Genomic DNA, 23976 nt, shown 5'->3' on the forward strand with positions numbered 1-23976 from the left:
CAATAAATTACTATGATGCCTTGTATTCTTTATGCTATGATTTGAAATACTGTACACTACTTTTTAAAATTTACCAGACACATTATGTGAATTTGCACATAGTATCGGATCGGTATCGCCAATACCAGACAGAATTTTACCCAGTATTGGATTGGAAATTAAATCAATGGTATCGCACATCATTAGAGCACACCCTGCCGCAATCTTTACTTCCGTAAACACACGGCAATGCAAGTGATGTCGTGCTTTTGCGCATGCACGTCACTTTCCAGACGCTTTGCTTTCACATTAAAAGTCGCATTTGTTTGGTAATGTGAACGACCACGTAAAAAATCTGATTTACACAAAAAATCTGAATTGGGTATCATACCCTACACTGTGAACGTTGCGTAGCCCAAGAATGACAAATAAAATGTGCAAAAAAAATAACACACACTCACTACTTTTCTCTTACCTTAGTAAAGGTGCACCCAGGCAAAAAGTACAATACCATGGTCATGGAGGCCACTATTACCAGAAATAACACACAAACAACTGTGGTGCGGGCTGAGGGAGGTGAACAAGATCTAGGGGAGAGGAGAGTTAAATCAAGTACAGTACAGCTAAATCAGTAGTAAACTATATATTCTGTTTTCACTCATTCATTATACAATGTTTCTGTCAGTATTTACGCTAACATTTATTCTTTCATTATTCAATCATTTATTTATTAGTACACACTGTTTTTATTATTTTCTTTCCAATTAGAAAATGTTAATATATGAACATGTTAAAGCTGCTGTCTGCAGCGGTTTAGAGGGCGCTCATATTTGAACGAGCTGCAAGCATTGTTGTCCGACCATGTAAGCTACACCACCCTTTAATACAAACACGCACCAAAAAGATAAGGTTACAAAAGCAGTGTTTGGAAAAGTGTATGATTTCACTCAGCGGTTCAACAGGAATATAGCAACCACCAAAGCATCCGTTTTTAAATGCTTTCACTCTTTTCTCTCTTTTGTAACGTGCATGCCAACAGGCATGTCCATTTGCACAAGACAGTAAGCCTGAATGCCAGTCGACTTACTTGGCCTGAAAAGTAATTTTGAAAAAGTTTAACTTCTAATTGTGACAAATATAGACATTTAGGTTTTTTTTATCTGTTTATTCTGTTCTCTTAAACCACTATTGATAACAGATGCTAGCCTTTGGTGGTGTTCTTATAGTTTTTGTTTGAAAAAAATTTAACTTTGATCCAGTGACATCCAGCAGCTTTAAACATAGGAAGTGAATATACATCTGTACAGTGGTGCCTTGGTTAACATCATTAATACATAAGGTCAGACTCAAACCAAAGCAAATTTTCCCATAGAAAACAATGTAAATCCAATTAATTCCTTTCTAGACACCCAAAAATGTTAACATAAAACACATTTCATAGACAATAATTTTAGTTTTACATGCAGAAAATGATGCAAAAATGATTACAAATGAATTGACAACTGAACATTTAACATCATAAGCATCATAACCCCCATAACCCCCATCATAACCCCCACATAAACATCAATTAACAAAGTAACACAAAATAAACATATTATTCTGCTGCAACCACATTTGGCAAAAATGTAAAAAAAAATACATCTAACTAAATATCAACCGTCAAGAACCATAAACATGTATCTTGCCGTTTAATATAGAAAATGAAAAAAAAAACAACCACAACCGCTGCTGCAAGTGACATCGCGAAAGTGCACCGGCAAGGATAAGTGTGCTTTGTTTGACTCCCTGCCGCAAACATGCTACAGTAAGTTGAATGATTATGTTATGGTGTTGCAACCAGAAATGCGTGTTATGGATGTAAAATGCAGAAACACAGTGTCACCCTCGATGCGACGCTAGGTTGATAGACAGTTACGCGGGAACCGGAGATGTGTATGCATGTATGTGTGCGTGCACTGCAGCTGATGACGGAGCCACCACTGAACCATACTTCTGAAATGACGTCTCCTGTTTAAGCCCTTAAAATTCTGAGGTCACCCTTTCTCAATTTGGTCCATCGCCATGGTCATTTATGCGGTCCATGTATTTTGTTACTTCGTGTATCTCTCTCTAGCGCAGCAAACTTGATATAAACAAACACTACTGCTCTAAAATGGCGCCCGTGGCCCACAATGCTTTGCACGATCACGCGCAAGTATCAAGAGATTTAATCTTCGCTGCTTGATCCAAGATGGTGATGTAAACAAATCGGACGGATGCTAAACAAGCAGGCAAACGCAAGCCAAGGCAAAATTTTAGCAAAATGTTTGGATGTTAACTGAAAAACATGCTAACCAGGTTGGATGTTAACTGAGGTACCACTGTACTTGCTGAGACACAGAGAGGTTCTGCTTCTTCACAGTCCTTTTAATCATGTTGAATTGTGCATGTGTAAACATATGACGTTCCTTATAGTAACTTTGTTAAGCATGTTTGAAATAAATTGTAGCATTACAAATACCATTTTTATATAAAAAGTCCAGCAAAAGCCTGTTACCTGGGTGCAGTCTGTCTGGCATAAGGGGAGGAGTTAGATCTCTGGGCAGAGCTGCGATTCATGAAAGACATGCCTAGTAGTCGGGCTGACGATTCACAGTCCTCCTCATCGTCATCCACATCATTCTCACCCAGGCCTCGCACCAGCAGGCGAGAGCTGCGAGGCTCATACACCACCTCATCTGGGTCAAGAGTTGGAAATGTCTGCATACACAATGCAAAGGCCATCAATATACGCTAAACAACGACAGGCACGCCTGCATATTTTAATGAGGTCCAATGAGGGCACTGTAACAAGAAATCTGCCTTTACAATCATAATAATGTTTGATGAGATTATAATTTCAGTTGCAGGATTTTGGTTCAGCATTACTCAGATTCACAGAAGATGGCAGTCATACCGCCATCTTATAGGGAACAGTATGTTTAGTTTGACTGTGCGCCACTGATTTAAATGTAATCATATTAATAAGATTACTTTATAATGTTGCCCCTCATATATAGCTAAACTAGGTAACAAAAATCTCATTAGAATGTGCAGATGTAACCAGCGAGTACTGGTGTTTTAAACAATGATAGATAGAGCAATAAAAAAATTACACTGTGCTCAGCATGCCAAACATACAGTAAGACGATTTGAGAGTACCGGATATGCTGTGGAGTCTTTGGCCAGATCCACAATGTCAGGCTCCTCTTCAAACATGCTATTCTCAATCATGTTCCTTGGCAGGCTGGCTCGCTCTACAGTAGGAAGAAAGAAGGGGTGAAAAAGGAAAGATAAAATGAAAGATGAGCTTTGAAGAACAATGAAAAAAGATGATGAAAGATGAACTCCTCCCTAGCATTTTCTATGACTAGAGTGCTGCAGAATTCCATTCTTGGTTTAATTTCCTTTGGCATCAAGTACTTCCTCAGGGAAACCCAATTGAACAGACAATAGCTCTTAATGCTGTACCTGTCCAGCAAAACAGCACAATCAGCTAAATTATCATCCCTCCCTGTCTAACTCAAGTTAGGGAGTGAATGGCAAGGAATTCTCTCCAACCTTCCCCCCAAAATAATCCTTTTCTATGAAGCACACCTACTTTTGGCATGTCCCATTCTCTAAACCAGGGTTCACCAACGTGGTGCCCACGGGCACCAGGTAGCCCCCCACGACCACATGAGGTGCCCGCAAGCCTGCTTTTCATTCAGGTTTTCAGTTAATAATGAAAGAACAGTAGAAAGAAATGCATTTTGAAATACAAAATGTGAGTTGTGGACACCAGCATTTTGTTAATGTTCTGATAAAACAAGCATATTCGCTTTGTTTGGGTTTAAAATAAGCTCTGAAAATACATGTTACAAAAATGAGTAGCTCTTGGCCATTTTCATTTTGTAAAAGTAGCTCTCACAAGGAAAAACGTTGGTGACCCCTGCTCTAAACAATTATACATCAACTGTCCCTCATTTATCGCGGGGGATGTGAAATCCACAAAGTAGCCAACTTCTTTTTTTTGTTTACAATTATTATATAAGTTTTAAGGCTGTAAAACCCCATACTCTTTATACAATTTTCTCAGACAGGCAATAACATTTTCTCACATTTCTGTTTTGTTTAAACACTCTCAAAAAAGTTCAAACCTTTGTTTGAATTTTAATGATCAACGTTAATGATCAACACAAGAAATTATGACGTCACTCACACATATTTCACTCCTGTGATCGTGCCTATTCGTCCTGATGCTGTTCCGCTGTACTGTAGCGTTTTTGTATCCTTATTGTAACATATTGCTGCAGACAAACTTAAGATTCATTTACAAGCTAGCAAGCAAGTGATAACACATGAGATATGGCAGGACGGCACGAAGGAGATTAATTGACAATGGTCTACAGACAATCAGGCCGCAGAAAACAATGGGCGGTCCAGACAGACGAGGGAGGGAAGAGATAGACACTCATTATTACTAAGGCTCCTAAGTGTGTGCAGTGCAGTTCTACATCTCTGCAAACTAGAAATACAACAGTGAACATATTATGTCTACCACCTGGAAGTGTCAATCTAATCTGATTATTACGGTCTGTTGCAGACACACATAATATTGTGGTTGTTGAGTTTCATACATAATTTACTTTGCATTTGTAACTTTAGCAACGGTACTCATGAATATAACACAATAAGATGCAATTAAATCGAGCTGAGGATGAGCTTAACAGTACCATAGGTGCAAACTTTGTGTTGTACAATAATGAGGGAACACAGTATTGCATTACAACATTTGCAAATGCATTACACTATGAAGAACATGTGGACAACGGTATTGGATCTTTAAAATTGCACATAAACGGAAGGAGTTGGAAACGTAACAGCAAAAGTTACAAACACAAATGGTAGTCAAAGCATCTATGTCTCAGTTTCCTGGTATCTCTTACAGCACTCCCTGGTATTTTGACCTAGATAGGATTTATAAACCTGGTGAGACAGTGACTTCAAAAGAAATATGTACTTGATTTACAGCCGCAGTGCCCCGTAAGCTAAAAGAAAATCAACAGAAAACTAGGAAAAAGCCAACACAATGACAGCGTTTGGTCTGCTCATGTCACATGCAACTACAGATTACACAAGCATGCATTTCCGCAACCTGCACCGCATCTTGAGCAGAAGGACAAGAGATGTGCCTTGTCTTGCAAAATACATCACATTCCCCACAAGGAAATGTCTTTCTCTGCTCATTCCCAAAACAATAAATGCCATGTTTGGCTTCTTAATTCAATAATAGTCTTTATAGTAAAACACTGCCCTATGCTAATAGTCCTATGTGTAAGATGGGTAAAGCAGAGTTTCATCAGTAGGTGATGGATTTGAAGGGAAAGAACAAGTGAATATAAGTATTCTCAATCACATTAAAGAGACGTAGCAAAGGAAAACAGCAAACTATAAGTGTAAAAAAAAAAAAAAAAGAAGAAAAAGTGGCATGACTCCTTGTTGATCTTACACGTTCATACATTCTGACACATAGGTGGTCACTGTCTGTCTCTCAGCTTCACACTGGCCTGCATAAAAACCTATTAATAGGTAAGGACCTCAGTAGTAGTTTATGTCCAGAGAAGGAGGCGATAAAAATACAACCCCAAATAAGCCAGACCTTGTGGCACAATTGCTGAGGTGCTAAAAGTCATGTGAAGTAAAGGAAGACAGCCGACAAAAAATATGCTTATTTGTCTTTCTTTGGCTTTTTGTGAGAAGAAAAAGAACAGTTAGGAAACTGTCACGTAAACAGACTTACTTTCAAAGACTCCAGTCAACGTAGTGTTTTATTTAGGGTTGACAGTGGTCAGTAATTGTCACCCCTGCATTACGCTTTCATCAAGAGCATTTTTATTTTTATTTTTAAGGGTGGTTCTTATTTTCACACTTCTATGACTGAATAATGTGTGTTTCTTAAAACAATGTCCACACATTAATAAAGCCCCTGTCACACTAAGCATGAATCAGCACGACTCATGCAGAACCAGCCGGAATGAAAAAGTTTCAAAATTTGCGCCACATTCGGGAGAGGATTTGAATGCCGTCCGAATACATATCAGGAATAGAAGATAGCGCTTCAGGGGCTTCCTGGATTTCAGCACCTCTGTACTGTGCACGCTGGTGGCCGGTGGTAAATTGGGTTCCTTTTTTTCTTGCCAGCATGAAGTGATGTAAATTGGCGAGGGGGAAATGCTGTGTGACGCTTCAGCAGGCTTGTTGGCTTTCAACCATTTTAGAGCACCTTTGCGCTGTGCACGATGGCAGCCAGCGTTGGGAGTTAACATGGCTTCTTTATTCCTTGGACGGTGATTTGAATGTGATGTGATGTCAATAAGGCAACGCTTAATAGTGACAGCTGGCTGCATTTTTTTTTTTATGCAATCCGAATGGCATGCTTTTTAAGAATACTTACAATATTGTAAGAATATTTTGAATGCAGTCCGAATGCAGTTAGAATACCTTTCGAATGCCGTTCAATATTTCTCCACTTCAAATCCACCTTGAAAGTTTTTAGTATGCTAAAAATATTCGGGCCGGCCACAGAAATGGGCCCTAATACTAGCAATGTCACAACATTTTTAAATTTGGATAATCAAGTCTGTGATTAATTCTATCTGATAAAGCATGACTTGAACTTTAAATTGATACCTCATTCACTTCTCTACCCCAAGTATTAAAGAAGTTAGAGCAGATTTTATACCGGAAAACAGTGCTTTTGGTCCCCATTGGTTGAACATTTGAGTCAAGACAAAAGTGTGATTCACCCACGGACACCGTACTACAAAATATATAATAACTTAGGCAGTGAAAACCTGTTTTAAAAGTCAACAGAGTGGCCATTTACATGTTTTGATAATCAAAAAGCCCAGGGAAGAATGTCAATTGTCATATTATTCATCTATATGCCTCACACTGCAGTGCAGCAGCACGCTGTGTATTCGTTTTCACCCCACACTAACCACAATGCAAACGCGACATGTAGTATTTCCAGGCAACAAAAACAACCAAAGACGGACAATTTTAATGACATTTTGTCTGCAGATAGATATTAAAGTAAATTAATCATCCATATACGTTTTATCTTCTTCCATAGCTGCGGTCCATGAATTTGAAAGGCTTTAAGTTGTAGTTAATTTTTCCAAGCACGTATTGACTTGATGTGGTCCAACACTCAATATACAGTAAATCCGATATGAAATTGAAGATGAAAAAGTAATCTACCAAACAAATATGTATAAAAATGAAAATACACCTGATATTATATGAAAAAAAGGCATTTTCAAGGACATCCGCACGGACTGTGGGTTTTGTAACACTGCTACTAATATTTGGAGTACACTAAAAATGCAGTCAGAAATTTTAGAATGCACTTTGAATATCCAGGAATAAACCAAGAATGGCCATTTGGACGGCATTCTGGCTCATTAGGGTATAAAGGTTGTAATATAGTATGAGTTTGACCCCGAAACAGATTATTGCTAGTTCCATTATTTTCCCTACTGGAAAAGTTATTTTGAAACGAGCTCAACAAGTGTCGTAGAACAGATTGGGTTCCACGCCATAAGCAATTTAGAAGTCTGTCCCGACATTTACGTGAATTTTCTTACTTAATAACATTGTGTTGTATAGCTCTCGTTCGTCAAAACAAAAGTAAATGGAGTAGTATTAGTATCATTAAACAACATAAAAAATAAACAGTATTTTGATATCTTATGGCGTCAATGAGAAACAGAAACAGGAACCATGTGCTCACTGACCACATAAGACAACAAGACAACTCACAGCTTTTCTGTCACCTGATATACTGTATGTTTGTTTATATTTGTTACCAATGCCTATATTGGGTAAACAGTAGAGGTTACTTATCAGCTGTATACTCTTCGGCAAAGCTCAGTTAAGCACGATCTGCTCAACACGCCATGATTAAATGTGACTAATGTCATCCATGAATAAACTGGGGGAGTGCAATGATAGGTTAGCATGTGAGAGTCACTCAACTCAATTTTAAATTCATATGATCATCAAGTTTTAATTAGACTTGCCAAAAGTCAAAGTGACCCCTCACCCCTCACAACATGTGTCCCAAGCTGAAAGTCACTTAGTGTTTATTAGCTAGCCTGCTGCTAGCATCTTAACAACGTTACCCACCCCAGTACTTCCTTACCTGAATTGTTACTGTCAAAAGGATCCATGGCAGGCTGTTCTATTGGAAAGACCTCTCAGGAGGAAGCAGAATACCTGGACTCGTTTAGAGAAGATGGATAGTTTTAATGGCTGGCCACGCCACCACACTTGACTGCAGATCGTCCTTACAACAGCAAAGCCAGCTACGTAGTAGCTAGCTCGGAACTAGCCAACTGGCTAACTCGCGTCAGGACATTACTTTTTCTGCGTATTACCACAAATAGCGAAATAAAGACGCGGGGTTGGTAGAAAAATAAATTGTATACTGTTGCAAATGTCACTTTTGCTTCCTCGCCGACCAGTTGTTGACAGGCGACCGTCAATAGACAGCCCTCGCATCCTATTGGGTAAAACAATCGTGGGCGTGGCTAAGGTGACGCAAAGTCCAACAGAAGTAAAACTTGTATTGAGTGTTTGCTGCATTCACCTACTAAACTAATTCTAACATAACTTTAAAATAATTTTTACATTTTATAATTGTCTTAATATTTCAGATGATACATTTACCCGTATTTAAGCACACAACACATATAACAATAAAACAATGAAGCCTTTTATTGTCTAAGACATTATTGTGGCAAGATTGGTGGTAAGATTTATCGCACTTCCTCTAACACAGACATACACACACACAATCACAAATAAGTCAGTAAAATTAACATTACTTTTTTTTCCATATGAGAAAGTGATTTTTACACACAACGCACACTGTCAAATAAGGAACTGTAAAAATCAGCCGCCACCAGTCCTCATGTCACTTCTCTCAGTAAGCCAGTTTTTTAACGTCTCCAGGTTCCTCTGCATCCAGAGAATATTTTTCTTCATGTTGTCCAGTGCAATTTGAGGAGCTCTCAGTTGTGATGCCTGTTCTTTGATGGACTCAAAGAACAACTTAACCTAGGGGGTCAAACACATGGACATTTAAAAACATCTTAAGAGCTACAGTAAAGGTGTACATACCTCAGTGTATTCCTCTGGGTATGTAAACTGGCCTGTGGTGCCGATCAGGATGTGTCTAATAGAAGATGAACCCAACTGCAATCTGAAAAACAGCAGAAACACAATAGACACTCAAGCGACATAAGAGACCAAAACTCAAACATAAAAACAATCATTTATCTCCTACTTCATACGCACTTTTCAACCAGTTTGCTCCAGTTTTTTTTGACAAAGTTCCATGCAATGTGGTGTCCCTTTGGGTTTCTGGCCACCAACAAGATGAGTGTGGACAGGTCCTGGAGTCGTATCACCTGACCTTCCAGACCCAAGTCCAACAGTCTGCAATGCAATAGCACACAACACACACATTGGCATTGGTATTTCTGTATCGTATCATGCAACAGGCAATTAGAGTGTATTGTTTTTGCCACATGGTGGCAGCATTAACCATGTGAAAATACAATCACCAGCCCAGTATAATGTAGGTACACCTCACAAAAAATGAGTCTCCACACTGAAATAAGATATCAATAATATTGCTAAACCTCTCAGTATGATGCAGTGAAGTTACTACAATAATAAGTATGATTAAATTATTAAATATTGTCAAAACTGATCATTATTTTACATACTAATGTTCCGAATAATAAGCGTCTACTAAGAGGAGGTACCTGTGTAACTTGTTTGTGTCTCGGCTGGAAGTCAAAGCAAACATAATCGTGTTTTTCTGTGCTGCCGAGAAGGAGGTGTTGTACAGGTGCAAGAGTGAGGCCCATCCATAATCATCCTGGGCACCAATTACATACACTGTGTCTGCCACATCAGTGGGAAGTCTAGAGGTAACACAATTGTTTGAGTTTCATAGTAGAAATTCTGCAATTTATGTAACACCCATGAGGGGGTATAAAATGATAGTTGGACACACTTGAGAGATCCGTTGGACTGAAGCCAGTCCTTGAAACGCCGGCGTGCCCCTTCCACACAGGGTGGGTCATCCAGATGGCACGCCAAGGAGAGCACCTCTGACCTCAACCGCCGCGTTGACATAGAGCCCTCATCGCTCCATATCTGCTGGTCAATGACACCACGGAAAAACTGGAGAATGTGCATCTGCGTTACAGGACATGAAGAACCAAACTTTACTACTGCTTGTAACTGGTACACAGTTCCAACAAGCTCTATATGTCGCCTTCTTACCTTAAACTTGCGCACCAGTTCCGCATCACTCCGTTTCTCACTCATACGGTAATAAACTTCCAGATAGCCTAGTCCTTCCAGAAGAGGTACTGTATGCGTCTCCATTTGTAGATAACCAATTAAATCTAAGGCCTTATTGAGCGGTAGGTAACCTGCCCTTTAAAACACAAACACAAAAATATTTGAAGGGTTAGATGTCATTATAAAAAGCTTATATGTTAATTCTGTTTAGATCAGCGGTGTCCAAAGTGCGGCCAGAAGCTTTTTATGTATTGGCCTGTGGCACACACCAACAAGGCATAGCACAATGAGAAAAAGATGAAAAATACGTAGTAGAAGTTTTTTAAGCCTTTTTACAAAACTATAAATATCAAAGCTGCCCATGCATTTTTTTATTTTTGAGTATGCAGTGGAAAAAAATTGGACACCACCGGCCAGATGAGATCAACAAAATGGTTCTAAAACTTTTTACACCAAGTAACAACTGAAAAATGTTTTGCTTAGCAAGTTGTGGCGTATAAACCGAGTTAAACATTAGTATAAAATTAATCTGAATTCAATTTAAACAAATCTTTGGTTAAAAATTCGTATTTGTATACTTATTTAATATGTACAGTATACGTATAATATATTTGTATTTTTCCCTGGTGTTCCTGAGTACCACCAGTGGCAATCATACCACAGTTTGACAATCAGTACGATGTTGTCCTTTGTTTACATGTCAGCTATGCAAAGCGTCTGACATCATACCGGCAAAACCAGTTGTAACACAAAGAACTGGGACAAGAAAAACACATGGCAGTACCATTGCTGTTGCACAGAAGTGATCATTTCTGTCGAATAATAAACAGACAGTCGAACCACATTTCAGGTACCAGTGCACTGCCAAAAAGTAGCTGATGCCATATTGTACTTCTTTAGACAGCAAATTAGTTGAGAGTAAATCAAATGTGCCTCTTCTGGTTGCAGTCACATAGTGCACTCCAGTTTGCCTCAGTTGCTTCAAAATGTGCTTAATCAACTTAAAAGACATACATAAGACTGGACTTATTACCTTATTATGTATTATTGCACTACGAATTTGAAGTGATCTGTACTAGTACTATACTAATCATTAGAATTTCACATTCACAGTTTCAAAGTTTACAGGTAATCAAAGTAGTAGATATCATTCAATAATTCACTATTCAATTCTATATGGCTATATAAGATAATTACACATGATTCCTTAATAGTTGTGTACATAACCTGATGTAGTATGTCGGTCAAAATATAGCTACAGTATGTAGCGTTCATTATACACACAGTTCCTACAGTACGTCCACTTAGCGTTTGCTATCAAACATTACAGACATACGGGAAATGAAAATGATTATGCAAAAGACAATGCAACCGAGGTCAAGGCAACATATTAAAACGATTTCAGCGATGGCACATTTTCCAATTAATCATGAAATAATAATGTAACCAATGTAAGTGAGGAAAACACGTATTTCTACAGTGGAGTTCAGGACGCAAAGCAAAGCCATCAAACAATTCAATTTTTTTCCTACATAACTACCTGCTACAAGTGAATGGGTAACTTTTGTTATCGATATAGGCATCCCACCGCTGAGTAAGTTTATCCAAATAAAGATGAAAGTTGCATCTCTGTGTGTAGATTGAAACGTCTGTTCACCACTTAATCTTTGCCGCAAGGGAGCAACAGCGAATCTGGAAGGGAGCTTAATGTCAGCTGACTGATGTCATAAGGCATCTATAATGTGACGTTTACGCAATCTACCCACACTACATTCGCGACTGACGACGATCAACGTAATGGGCACCCCTGCTGTACAGTATACAGTTTTGGAAAAATGATTAGACTACCCTTGTTTCTTCAGTTTCTTCTTTTAATGCCTGATACAACTAAAGGTACCTTTGTTTGGACAAATATAACAATGGCAACAAAAATAGCTCATAAGAGTTAAATTTTTTGGCAGTACAACGCTATAGCTATTCATGTAAGAACTTTAGTGATTTTGGTTATTATCAAGAAAAGTTGCAGGATATCAGCTCTTAAATGAAACTCTTATAAGCTATATTTGTTATCATCATTATATTTGTCCAAACAAATGTACCTTTAGTTGTACTAGTCATTAAAATTGATCAATACACTGAAGAAACAAGAGTGTTTAATAATTATATTTTGTTCCATGACTGTATAATATAGTCTTACGTGACCAGTTGAAATGCATTGTGTATCAAATGAGTCCTGTCTTTGTAGCTCAGGGCGGTATGGTTTTCCCTCAGCAGCTTTGTTATCGCCTCCCATCCACCATCCTCATAATGAACCAGATAATAGCCAGTCATGTCCGCGTTGAACTTCACCCAGCTGACCTCCTCTCCTACGTAGACAATGTCTGAATACAAACACAACCAAAACAAGAAATTTTAATTTTACATTTTTTATTCCGATGTGTACCAAAATGTAATGGGTATTTGCTACGCAGATGTGCCACGCCCCTGGCTTAATTTATTAAGAAGTGAACTTTTCCTGCTAACCTGAATGTGTTGTCATCAGGTGTTTATGGATGGTGCTGGATGTGTCAGTCTTGTATGTCAGAGGGATATGCCACAAGTAACTAGGGAAGACAAAAGGAGTCAAGCAAAAATGAACACTGAACACAACTCAAAAGTCATAATCTGGTTGTGCAGCTTTTAATGAATCCTCACCCTTGTTGCAATGTGGACCAGTCAGGGTCAGAAGGCAGGGCTGTCCTAAGGAACCGGACCTGTTTGAGCAACAGACGCGTCCCTACCCTTTTTACAATAACCAGCGGAACACCTTTCTGAAGAGTCCAAGTGTTCATCATGGCTGTCAAGTCTAGGTGTTCTCCTGCCAATAGGTACTGAATGAGAGACAACGGTAAAGTTACAAGTTTGTCATTTAAGAAGATGGGAGTCAGCACGTCCAGCAGGTTTTACTCACTGAGTTTTTATGGGCTTGCTCTCGGCTATAACAATGCTGCCCTGAGACAAAATCCTCTTCTGAGCATGTCTGAAAAAGGGCATATTAAATACAATGCAAATTTTGTGCCATGCCAATATCTGATGCAATACAAAACAAAAAGTGTGTTTGTGTTCATTCATACATTGATCAGGCTGTCCCACAGATCTTGGTTTTGCGCATTTCCATAGCTGTATTTGCGGAGGTATCGCACTATCCCACTTTGGAACACGTCTTCTGATAGAAAGTGGCGCAGCATGTGCAGGATGCATGCTCCCTAAAGGTAGAGAGAAAAAAAAAGCTTTCTTTTACAGCAACAGACTCAATCTGTTTGTGATGTTTCTCTGTTAATGTGAAAATGTGAATTAAGCAGATGAAAATGATGCAATTCCCTTGGAAATTGTGTGTGAATAATGATAAATAATGAATTTAAATACCAAATAAAAAATAAATAGTGATGTTCACAGCATATAATAGCAACCATCCATTGACAATGTCACCATGGTCATACTAGTCAGAATTTGATTAAAAAAAAATATGCCTGCATACATACAAAACTTCAAACTGCATGACATCGTGCAAATTGACCTCAGCATACCTTATAGTTCAGTTCAATAAGCATCGAGGGAATAATGTGTGTGTGTGTGTGTGTTTGATTTTTCTTTGGCTTTCATTTATCCATTTATTCCAAAAGAAGGCCCAGGAGAAAAATAATATGAGAGTTGTCATAATATAATAAAATAATGTAAGTGTTGTCACTTTTAACAATATTTTACTATCAAGAGTGGTTAACTTCTTTTTACACTTGTGTGACTAAGATTGTTTTAAAAAAATAAGATGCGTGATGCACATCTGTGGCACAAATGATCTTCCTATTATGCCTTTATCACTGATATAAGACTTAAGTGTTTCATTGTTTTTACATTCAGTTATTAATGGTACAGTTTTACAGGTTTTATGGCAGTGATGGCGTGACCCTGAAACACATTATTTCTATTTCCATAATTCATTCATTCATTTTCTTTGTCCTCATTAGGGTCACGGGGATATGCTGAAGCCTATCCCAGCTAACTTCGGGCGAGAGTCCGGGATGGGTACGCCCTGGACTGGTGGCCAGGCAATCGCAGGTACAGTATATCCATTATGTATTTCCTATTAATGTATGTTGATGGCATCAATTATTTCTGTGTTCATCATCTATTCAAGTCCAATATTCCAATGCGTACTGGATGTGAGAAAACAACAGCTCACAAGTCCTGCATTATTTCAACATTCTGTTTAGGGGGAAACATTTTTGACTCAAGAACATATACAGTAAAGACTGAATTTATGCAAAGTAGGATTCCTTATTTACAAATAAAATATTTTAGTAGTTAGAGCACAGGAAACCTGTTTACGACGTTGTACATATGGTTTTTAATATTATTAGTCCTCTAGACATAGAATTACACCCCTACAGTCACCTTTACACTCAAATTACCCAACATAGTAGATATAATCAGAGAAAATAGGACATAAATAAGACTTGTGTGTGCTTGTGTGTGTTTTAATAAATGTCTTCCGGACGTGTGAAGAGGAAGTGACGTTGAGGATTCAGAGCTGAGTTTTAGCTTAAGTATGGCCACAACAGTACTCCGTTTTATTATTATGATTGTGATAATGATGAATATTATGATAGGCATTATTGTGCCATTCTAAGATCATTCAAACCATAATTACTGTTGACAGCCATCAAGTCTGGTGCATGTTACTTAGTGACATGTAGTGGCCCGTGTAGACTCCAGTTCATTAGCGTCCATTAATCCCTTCTCTGTTTGTGCATTTAGTCATACTTATTCTTGAAAGTGCTTAATTTATGCCCAAATTTTCTTAATATGCAATTTTTTTTACTAATAATAGGCTGTAGTCAACCACGAAACAGCAGTAATTTATTAATTTTTGAAAAACCACGAGAGAGTGAGGGAGCAATGTTCCAACTGTGAAGTGGCGAGGGATGACTGTATATGTATTGACCTAGGATTCACACAACAAATATGCAGGTTTATGGAAAAAGCATGACTCATGAAAGACTGAAATCAATACTTTGTCATAGGAGACTGTGTCAAACATCTCATTGATGTGAGTAGGGCTTTCTGCTGGACTGGATATGGGTCGAGAAGAGTTCAGTGAATCATGACTAAAGGCTGCAAAACATGTGCGCAGTAGATATTCCTCCTGCAAGAATGGGGACAGAAGAAGATTCAGCCTGACAGTGGTAATTATTATCAAACATTCACCTGATCACCTGATGAGCACATACCACTTGGAGTTGAGGGTAGGTAGCCTCCACTGCAATGTACTCCATGTATCTGGCAAAGCCTTCATTCAGCCAGATATCATTCCACCAATTCATGGTCACCAAGTTACCAAACCACTGCAACAAAAAACAAAAAAGATTAGGGATGGGTATTGTTTCATTTCATCTGATACTGGTGTCAAATCGGTACTTTTGATATGATCCCCAAACCACCCATCCATCCATCTTCCACCGCTTATCGGAGATCGGGTCGCGGGGGCAGCAGCCTAAGCAGGGAGGTCCGGACTTCCCTCTCCCCGGCCATTTTACCCAGCTCCTCCCGGTGGATCCCGAGACGTTCCCAGGCCAGTTGAGGGACATAGTCTCTCCGACATGTCCTGGGTCTTCCCCGAGGCCTTATACCGGTCGGACTTTCCCTGAACCCCAGGGAGGCGTCCAGGAGGCATCCTGACCAGATGCCCAAGCCTCCTCATCTGGCTCATCTCAATGCGGAGGAGTAGCGGTCTCCCGGATGACAGTGCTTCTCACCTTATCTGTAAGGGAGAGCCCAGCCACCCTACGGAGAAATCTCATTTCGGCCGCTTGTACACACAATCTTGTCCTTTCGGTCACTGCCCAAAGCTCATCAGACTCTGTGTTCCTCTGTCAAGACCTACAAGACGTTAGTTGCACCATATCACCTTCAAACAGGTGCAGGTGGCTGAGTCTGCATTCATTTGGCACCGAAATGAGGCATCGATAGCCACTTTGTTTTTCGGTCTGGTTACTACCGTTAATGTCGGCACCGGTACCCATCCCTACTCAAGATCCTTTATATCAAGCAATCTAAAGTGTTTCCATCAAGTGATAGTTTGGGTCTGTTCGCTGTGGTATGGTTTGGATAGGCTAGAGCATCCAATGCAGACTGTGTAGGCAGGAAAGAAAAATACTACAGTGCACTGTGCTGACATTGCCTGTTCAACCTCAAATTCATTCATTCTAACACATGAGAAGACGGACAATACCCCAACAACAAAAAGCTCTTTAAAATGGAGCCAAGCTATACTGCTTGATGGAATCAAGGCTTAATTAACACAGTCCTACCTGATGGGCGAGCTCATGCCCAATCACCATGGTAACCCACAGTTTGTCAGAAACAGATGACACATGAGGATCAAAGAGCAGGCTGATCTCTCTGTACGTGGTCAAGCCCCAGTTTTCCATCGCACCGGACTGAAAGTCTGGGATGGCGATCAGATCTGAACAGGGAAAGAGATCATGTCAGACAAGGTGTGGTTGTCTCTGTTTGGTTACAGGAATAAAAATATTTACCATGCTTGGGTAGGGGATAATTTATGTTGAAATACTCCTCGTAGAAGTCAAGCATTTTCACAGCAACTTCCAGGGCGTAGTGTGTCTGGGACCATTTCTCAGGATCAGCATAGATGGACACCTATAACAAGGAAGTAATGAATGATTCCCTCTATATATTCAGAGAAGACTATTGTGGAGAGGCCATACCTGCACCCCAGAAGATGTTGTTGCAGTAACGGATTTAAAATCACAGACAACAAACGCTACGAGGTATGTGCTCATCTTTACACTCGCAGCATACTGGTCCTCCAGCAGGCCATCATCAACTTGAACTGTCTTGACCTAAAACGAGAAGACTTTGTTGGTATTTTATAACATTCGGATGGGAGCAGATACGACACTTACGATTGGCATGTTGGACAAAGAAATGTACTCAGATGTCCTCCTGATCCGCACCGAGAAGTTGGCTTTGAAGTTCGGCTCGTCAAAGCAAGGAAACGCCGTCCGGGCGCTCGTAGGCTCAAAGTGAGTGGAAGCTAAGGTTCTGAAAAGAAGCATAATGTGTCATTTCACAGCCCTGACCAAAGTAAACCCTCCTGAAAATACTTTTTACCTCATCTCTCCTGAACTGGTTCTATAGATGCTTTTATAGAAACCATGGAAGCCTTCTACCAACTCAGCCCCAAACTCAATATACAGGAAGTATTTCTGCCCGCTGCTGAGCACCCTGGGAGAAAAAATACCTATCTGCTCATGGGCAGGGTTGTGAAGACATGGTAGAACCTACAGCAGGAGAAAAAGTTACATCCAGAATAAATGGACTGCCATTCTGACCGCTTTGTGTTCAAGACTACCTGCTCAGACAGATGAGCAAGGTTCTGATCCAGTATGGTTGCCTTAGAGATCTGCAGATCCTTGCTGTGTAACACAACCCAATTTGTGTTGTTCTGGACGTCAATTTGGATGGTGACTGAGCCGGTGAAATGGAAGCTAGTGAGGTTGGGGTGCACCAAGATATGGTAGTGAAGTGGAATTATGTATCTAGGAAGAAAAAGACATCATGCTCTGTAATACATTCCTGCCAATTTCTTTTTAATGACTTTTCCAGGAAAGATAGCATGGAGATTACCTTGGCAGGCGAAGGCGGCTCCATGGGAAGGACAGATTGTCTGTCCCTAAAGGAGATTGTTCTCCAGGAGAATGAAGAGGGCTTGACGCCTGCTGTGAAATTTCGGTGGGCTGCAGTCCAACCACATATGCGTGGAGAAGAGACAGCACTAATAGCCTCACCAAGACCATTATGAATAAAATGTCCTTTACTGAACACAATGCCAACCCGCACGGCAGGCTAACGGTTGGTAATGAAGAACAGACTGTAAAATCCTGAACATGAGGAGCGACGTCTTTTTTTGGATGCCTGTAAAGGTGACGTGTCCGTTGCCAACATGTATAGTAGATTGCTTCTCTCCCCTTATTAAACCTACAAAATAATCAAGAACAAGCTATTCATTAGTATATTTATCAACTACAATATAAACCAATATAAATGTATATTACAAGTATCCTTACTTAATGATCATGAGAAAATGTGAACAGTCAGCACAGGCACAAACTTTCTCATACAGAGGAACCTTGGTTAGAGTCATCAATTTGTTCCAGAAGGTTCGGCTCTAACTGAAGCAATTTTTCCCATAAGAAATAATGTAAATCCAATGAATCCGTTCCAGAAATCCAAAAATGCTAACACAAAACACGTTTTTATAATTTTACAGTTATAGTTTGACATGCAGAAAACAATTGAAAATGCATATAAATACATACACGATAAGGATAAATGAACATTTAAGGTTACTTTTACCTTCATTGAAGACGTGATTTTTGATGTGACTGTTCCCAAAGACACAATGTGGCAGCAAGATCAGCACCTTCCTTTTTTACCATGAGTTATTTCTGGTATTCAAGAGTGTTTCCCGCCGCACTAACCCAAAATGGAGACAAAGAAATTTCCAAGTGCTAGCATTTTGATCAAGAAAGTGAGAAACGCTATTAAATTCAAGAAATAACTCGTGACAAAACAGGAAGGTGGTGTTGAAGAAGAAATATGTTGATCTTGCTGCCACAACGTGTCTTTGGGAACAGTCACATCATCAATGAAGATAAAAGTAACCTTAAATGTTCATTATCCCCTTTATTCATCATTTATATGCAGGTAGAATTGTTATGCATGTATACTATAATGTAACTATAATTGTAAAACTACAAAATCATGTTTTGTGTTAAGATTTTTGAGAGTCAAGATTATAGCTGACTTCCAGTTCCGGTTGTCATTTTGTTAGCATGCTAAGGATGCTAAAAGGATGTTTTGTGATAAAAACACATTAAGACCACAGTTGGACTCACGCCGTGTATTAATAACATGACAGGACGCGCCGCATTGTATGCTAACCGGAAAATGTACGCAAACCAAGGCAAGATCTTTGTATACATTTTCAACGTTAACTGACAAACATACTAACAAGTGCAGACGCTAACTGAGGTTCCACTGTAAGAGCTAATAGTATAATTAATAATTAATTTACTTTATTTTTAAAATATGCCTGAGGGCCAAAAAAACAATCAAGCTTGGGCCAAAATTTTGGGCAATTTATATATATTTTGTGTGTTTTTTTATGAGGCCCAAATAATAATGTTCTAATGTGGGCCGTGTGTAATTTAAGTTTTATTGTATGCTACAGCCAGATATGGCCCTTTGGCCGCACATTGGACACCCCTGCCGTAAAAGGTCTCTTCTTCTGAACTGATATGAATATACTTTTGCACGTTATTCCAATTTATTACATTTATTTATCGAGATGAACCTGTACATGACGTGTGCCCAATAATGTTTTGAATAAATATAAACTAGATCCCGTGGTAATATAAATATAAGTACAGATGATTTAAGCTTTATATCACTAAAGCATATACTGTATATCTGAAGTAAAAATACCATAGCAATCTGTCAATTTAAGACGGTTTTGGCCTCAGTTTTTGGCATTCTGCAGGAAACACTGTCACGCTTAGTGCTGTCAGTGGTGGAGACATTAAGCAGCCTTGAGGGCACATGGAACTCAATAGTTTCACTTTCATTGGCAGCAAGTGTCAGGAACAAGCGCAAAATCCAGCATAATAATGAATTCTGGTGGCACCGTGGCAATTGCAAGGATCTGAGGACGCCTGCATAGCGAGAAGGGAACTAAATATACTCAGGCTTGTGACTGATGAGACACAGCAGGTAGAACACAACGGTAAGGCCTCCTGAAAGTGACACAGGAGGGCATGACTGACAAGATCAGGAGCACAAGAAGAGTGAATATGAAGCAGAAAGCAACCAAAAGGTAAATAACGCAAGAAGGTAACGCTAATAATGAGTCCAGACAAGAGTGTGGCAGGCACAAGGACAAGCCACATGATTGTCAACCCACTGCTAAAAGTGTGAGGTGACAACAGCTGCGGGAACACAGAGAGGCGGTTCAAATCAGGTTGCATAGTCAAACCGTAAGCAACAATCAATTTTTAAATACTACAAATAACGTGATGAATTGCTGCAAATATCAAGAAAGCTTTACCTCGATCATTTTAACGTCATCGCTCCAGCTTTGTGTCGCCACAAAACACTTTCATTTTCTCTTTAAGCTACCCGCCCACTGCCAATGACTTAACCTGCCACGAGGGGGCACGCGGGAGTAGTACTCGTGTTATGTTTAGGAGTGTATAATTTGTTAAGTGTTGATGCAGTCAGTTTTTCACCTCGGATCTAACAGATGTTGTCAGGTGTAGCCCTCTTGTGCGTACTTGTCCCCAATACGAGTGGGTGTGTGTGCGCGTGTGTCTGCAGCTCGAGGAGGGTGCATTGTTTGTCTAAGGTCATGTCAGGAAGCAACTCCCCATAATGCAATGCACTTTGCATACTAAATAACATCCCTATTTTACACGTACACACAGGCGAACACACACAGGCCTCGTGCAACATGGGGACGAAGTGCATAGAGAGACGTTAGATAGATCAATGAAAGCGCTAGTATGCAGGTATGGCGGAACCTCACAAAGCTCCATTGTTCCTCCTTATGATCATCTTCATATGGACAGGTGAGAACTTTTACATTTATAAAGTGTTTTTAAAAGATTACTATTACTGTGATCACAATATCACTCTTTTAGACCCTTTATTGTCTTTATTTGTTCTTTCCATGGCTGCCATTATATCCGGCAATAACTTACATCACAAATGAAAGACTGAAACTGAAAGACTGAGTTTTTACGCCAAGAAACTGCATTTATTTCTGGAAACACATTTTTCCCCCCATTTTTTAATGTATTTATTTATTAATACTTATATCCCTTTTGCAGATAAAAAAAATATTAATTTCACATACAGTGTATTTGTTAAAGAAGAATATACGTCAATTTATGTTAATATTACTTTAATGTCAGTGATTTATACACTAAATACTGTCCAGCTAGTGCACACATGTTGTGTTGTTGTTGTGTAATAACTTGAGTCTGGCTGATGCTGGCTATTAAACCAACGCAGATTGTAAACATGAAGCCTCCATCTCCTCTATAATCAAACATCCTCTATATAATCCTCTATAATCAACATTTGACCACCTTTTGGGTCAAATCTTGATTTTATACGTTTTTATACGAGACATTCCTCCTTTTTTTTAAGGAGTTAAGTTTAGTAAGATATTAGTAGTTAAATTAAGTTCCTTAATATTGTGCTCTGTGCTCTGAACTACATGTTGCACCTGTAAAATATTACATAAGCATGTTTTTGAAGGCTGTTTTTGAATAAAAATACATTTACTTGGTTTGACATTTTTAATATTTATAAATTTATAAATGATCACTGGAAAATGTGGTGCCAGGATGAGACCTATTGGGAACTCCTCTGAAACATTTTCCCCTTCTTTTGGAAAAAGGAGATGTGCATTGTGACGTGCTGGCATCTCTAGCACCCCCCGTTCATCTGTCAGGGAAGAGGCTTGGCTGGACGCTGCTGTTCTGCATGGTGAGGGACTTCAGGAGAGGGCGGTTGGAGATCAGCTGGAGGTCGCCCTCAGAAGGCCACACGTCTAACGGGCTGGTCCGCTTTGCTGCTAACAGCAAGCATCTTGACCACAGTGCCGTGGCCGTAATCACAGTGGCCACCGATGAATGGCCATCATACAGCTGCTCTGTGCGCAGACATCCCAGAATGAGCAGGAGGCAACGCCAAACTTTCTCAGGTAAGCTCAAACTATGGTGATCCTCATTTATAGTCACCTAAATAATCGATACATTGCTTGTGTTACTCACTCCAGATGACCAAGACAACATCTGCAATGAAGATGAAAGTGCTGGTACATTATTAAAATTCCCTTTTTTAGTATAATTGATTAACTTTCAAATCTCTTTAAATTAATTATTTCATTTATTATTTCTTCTTCTCTCGTGTATTGTCTTTTTTACTCTGTAAGGTCACAGAGCGACAGATATACCTTTCCCTAGACATACCTTTTATTATTAGCAAATAAATGACAGCAAAATGTAATTATTATTATGATTAAACATTACTCTGGTGCGTTCCAGATGCTGCAGTATGGACAAACACAGTGATGGTCTTCATCTTGAGGCTGCTCCTCATAAAGCTTCTTGTTTTTAACTCCCTGGTGACAGCATATGCCGTTATAAAGTGGTAAGAAAATATATTACACTCACAGAGAAGTAGATCATTGTACTTCAGCAGTATAATGTAATTTGTATTTGATTGAGTGAAGTAACTAGGTTTCCAAAGCAAAACATGACCTAGTACTTGGTGGAGAAACCCTTGTTGGCAAGGGCAGAGGTCAGACGTTTCTTGTAGTTGGTCAACAGCATTGTACACATCTCGAGATCCTCCTTCCAAACTCTCCAAATCCTAAAGCTTTCAAGGCTGTCACTTGGCAACTGTACGGTCTGGAGACTGATTAGGCTGCTCCAGGATCTTTAATGTGCTTTTTCTTGAGTTACTCCTTTGTTGCCATAGCCGTATGTTTTGGGTCATTGTCAAACTGGAAGACTCATCCGCGACCCTAGTGTTCTGACTGAGGCAAGGAGGTTCTTGTCCAAGATTATATGGTATATGGCCTCATTGGAGTTCTCGGGACTGCCCCTCCCTACACACAGAACACGCGTTGTGCCTAGGGCCCCACGATCCTTGGGGGATCTCATTTTGATGCCGTGAGGCATAGAGGACCAAATCAGCCTGAGGCAGGAGAGGAAAAAAAGAAGGCGAGTAATCTGACACTGTGCTCGTTGCCACAATCATTGACAGCACACAGCAGAATAACAGAATAAAAAATGACAAAGTTCACCCCTTCACCTATCCCTTCCTGTTGGTGTAATGGTACAGCTGCTGCCTTCAAAGGCAGACGGTACGGTTTTCATACCAGCCCCAAACGTTTTTTAAGAATTCTGTTACTTTGTACTAAATAAAATTCTGCTTTGGGACCCAGTTTGTCCATAGGCGGCTTTGGGAGTTGATATTCTGTTTCTGGTGAAATAGTCATACTAACAATAAACAGCATATCGTGATATATTACTAGGATAAACATACTGACAATGACTCCAAATGTATACATGGATTGTACTGTACTGTTTACTGGGGTTAAAATGTTTTTGAAATATATTTCAGTATGCACCCTTTAAAGGTTTAACAATGTATTTCCTTTCAGATGGTTGGAAACGTCATTGACAAGACAGGATTGGTGTTCCTTTCGGAAATCTCCACAAGTAGATGATGCCATCTTTCGAAGTGGCTTCATGAAATCTTTTTCGTGTTGAAATGTAATATTTTCAGGGACTTTATCCACAGCCATTGTCAAAGGGGAGGCGGGTCTCGAAAAAAGTTAATCGTTTGCACCCCAGGTGTTACCAACTTTGACAGTTGAAGCTGCGTTGAAGCCAAACCTCACATCTTATCAGGAGCGTACCTCTCCTCAGACAGATGGGTCAGTGCACACTCTGTTACAACAGCATGCTCCCGATGTTT

At 39.5% G+C, this 23976-nt stretch overlaps 2 protein-coding genes across 4 annotated transcripts in view; both read right to left on the minus strand.

Moving 5' to 3' along the window:
• Positions 1–8597, minus strand: part of lnpep (leucyl/cystinyl aminopeptidase) — a 35691-nt gene extending 27094 nt beyond the window's left edge. For both annotated transcript variants that reach the window (XM_054772286.1, XM_054772287.1), the window contains exons 1-4: positions 8189–8597; positions 3163–3257; positions 2519–2721; positions 455–566 (exon numbers count right to left, since the gene is read on the minus strand). In XM_054772286.1, coding sequence (XP_054628261.1) covers positions 455–566; positions 2519–2721; positions 3163–3257; positions 8189–8216 — 438 coding nt within the window. In that variant the 5' untranslated portion in view covers positions 8217–8597. The remainder of the gene's footprint in view (positions 1–454; positions 567–2518; positions 2722–3162; positions 3258–8188) is intronic.
• Positions 8598–8739: 142 nt separating this feature from the next.
• erap2 (endoplasmic reticulum aminopeptidase 2) lies at positions 8740–20608 on the minus strand. 2 transcript variants are annotated; one of them, XM_054772288.1, is made up of 21 exons: positions 20531–20608; positions 18052–18402; positions 17777–17963; positions 17536–17705; positions 17328–17466; positions 17130–17264; positions 16941–17061; positions 16713–16867; positions 15633–15746; positions 15416–15547; positions 13479–13610; positions 13316–13384; positions 13060–13235; positions 12889–12968; positions 12563–12746; positions 10345–10501; positions 10073–10257; positions 9819–9980; positions 9346–9486; positions 9169–9250; positions 8740–9105 (listed from the first exon to the last, which is right to left on the minus strand). In XM_054772288.1, exons 2-21 carry the CDS (start codon positions 18219–18221, stop codon positions 8941–8943), a joined length of 2856 nt encoding a protein of 951 aa, XP_054628263.1. In that variant the 5' UTR covers positions 18222–18402; positions 20531–20608; the 3' UTR covers positions 8740–8940. The 2 variants fall into 2 exon arrangements, with proteins under 2 accessions (XP_054628263.1, XP_054628264.1); XM_054772289.1 differs by having other exon boundaries at positions 18052–20411; positions 20531–20546.
• Between the last annotated feature and the right edge of the window lie 3368 nt (positions 20609–23976).

The sequence above is a fragment of the Dunckerocampus dactyliophorus genome, chromosome 4 (genome assembly GCF_027744805.1).
Source record: "Dunckerocampus dactyliophorus isolate RoL2022-P2 chromosome 4, RoL_Ddac_1.1, whole genome shotgun sequence".
NCBI lineage: Eukaryota > Metazoa > Chordata > Actinopteri > Syngnathiformes > Syngnathidae > Dunckerocampus > Dunckerocampus dactyliophorus.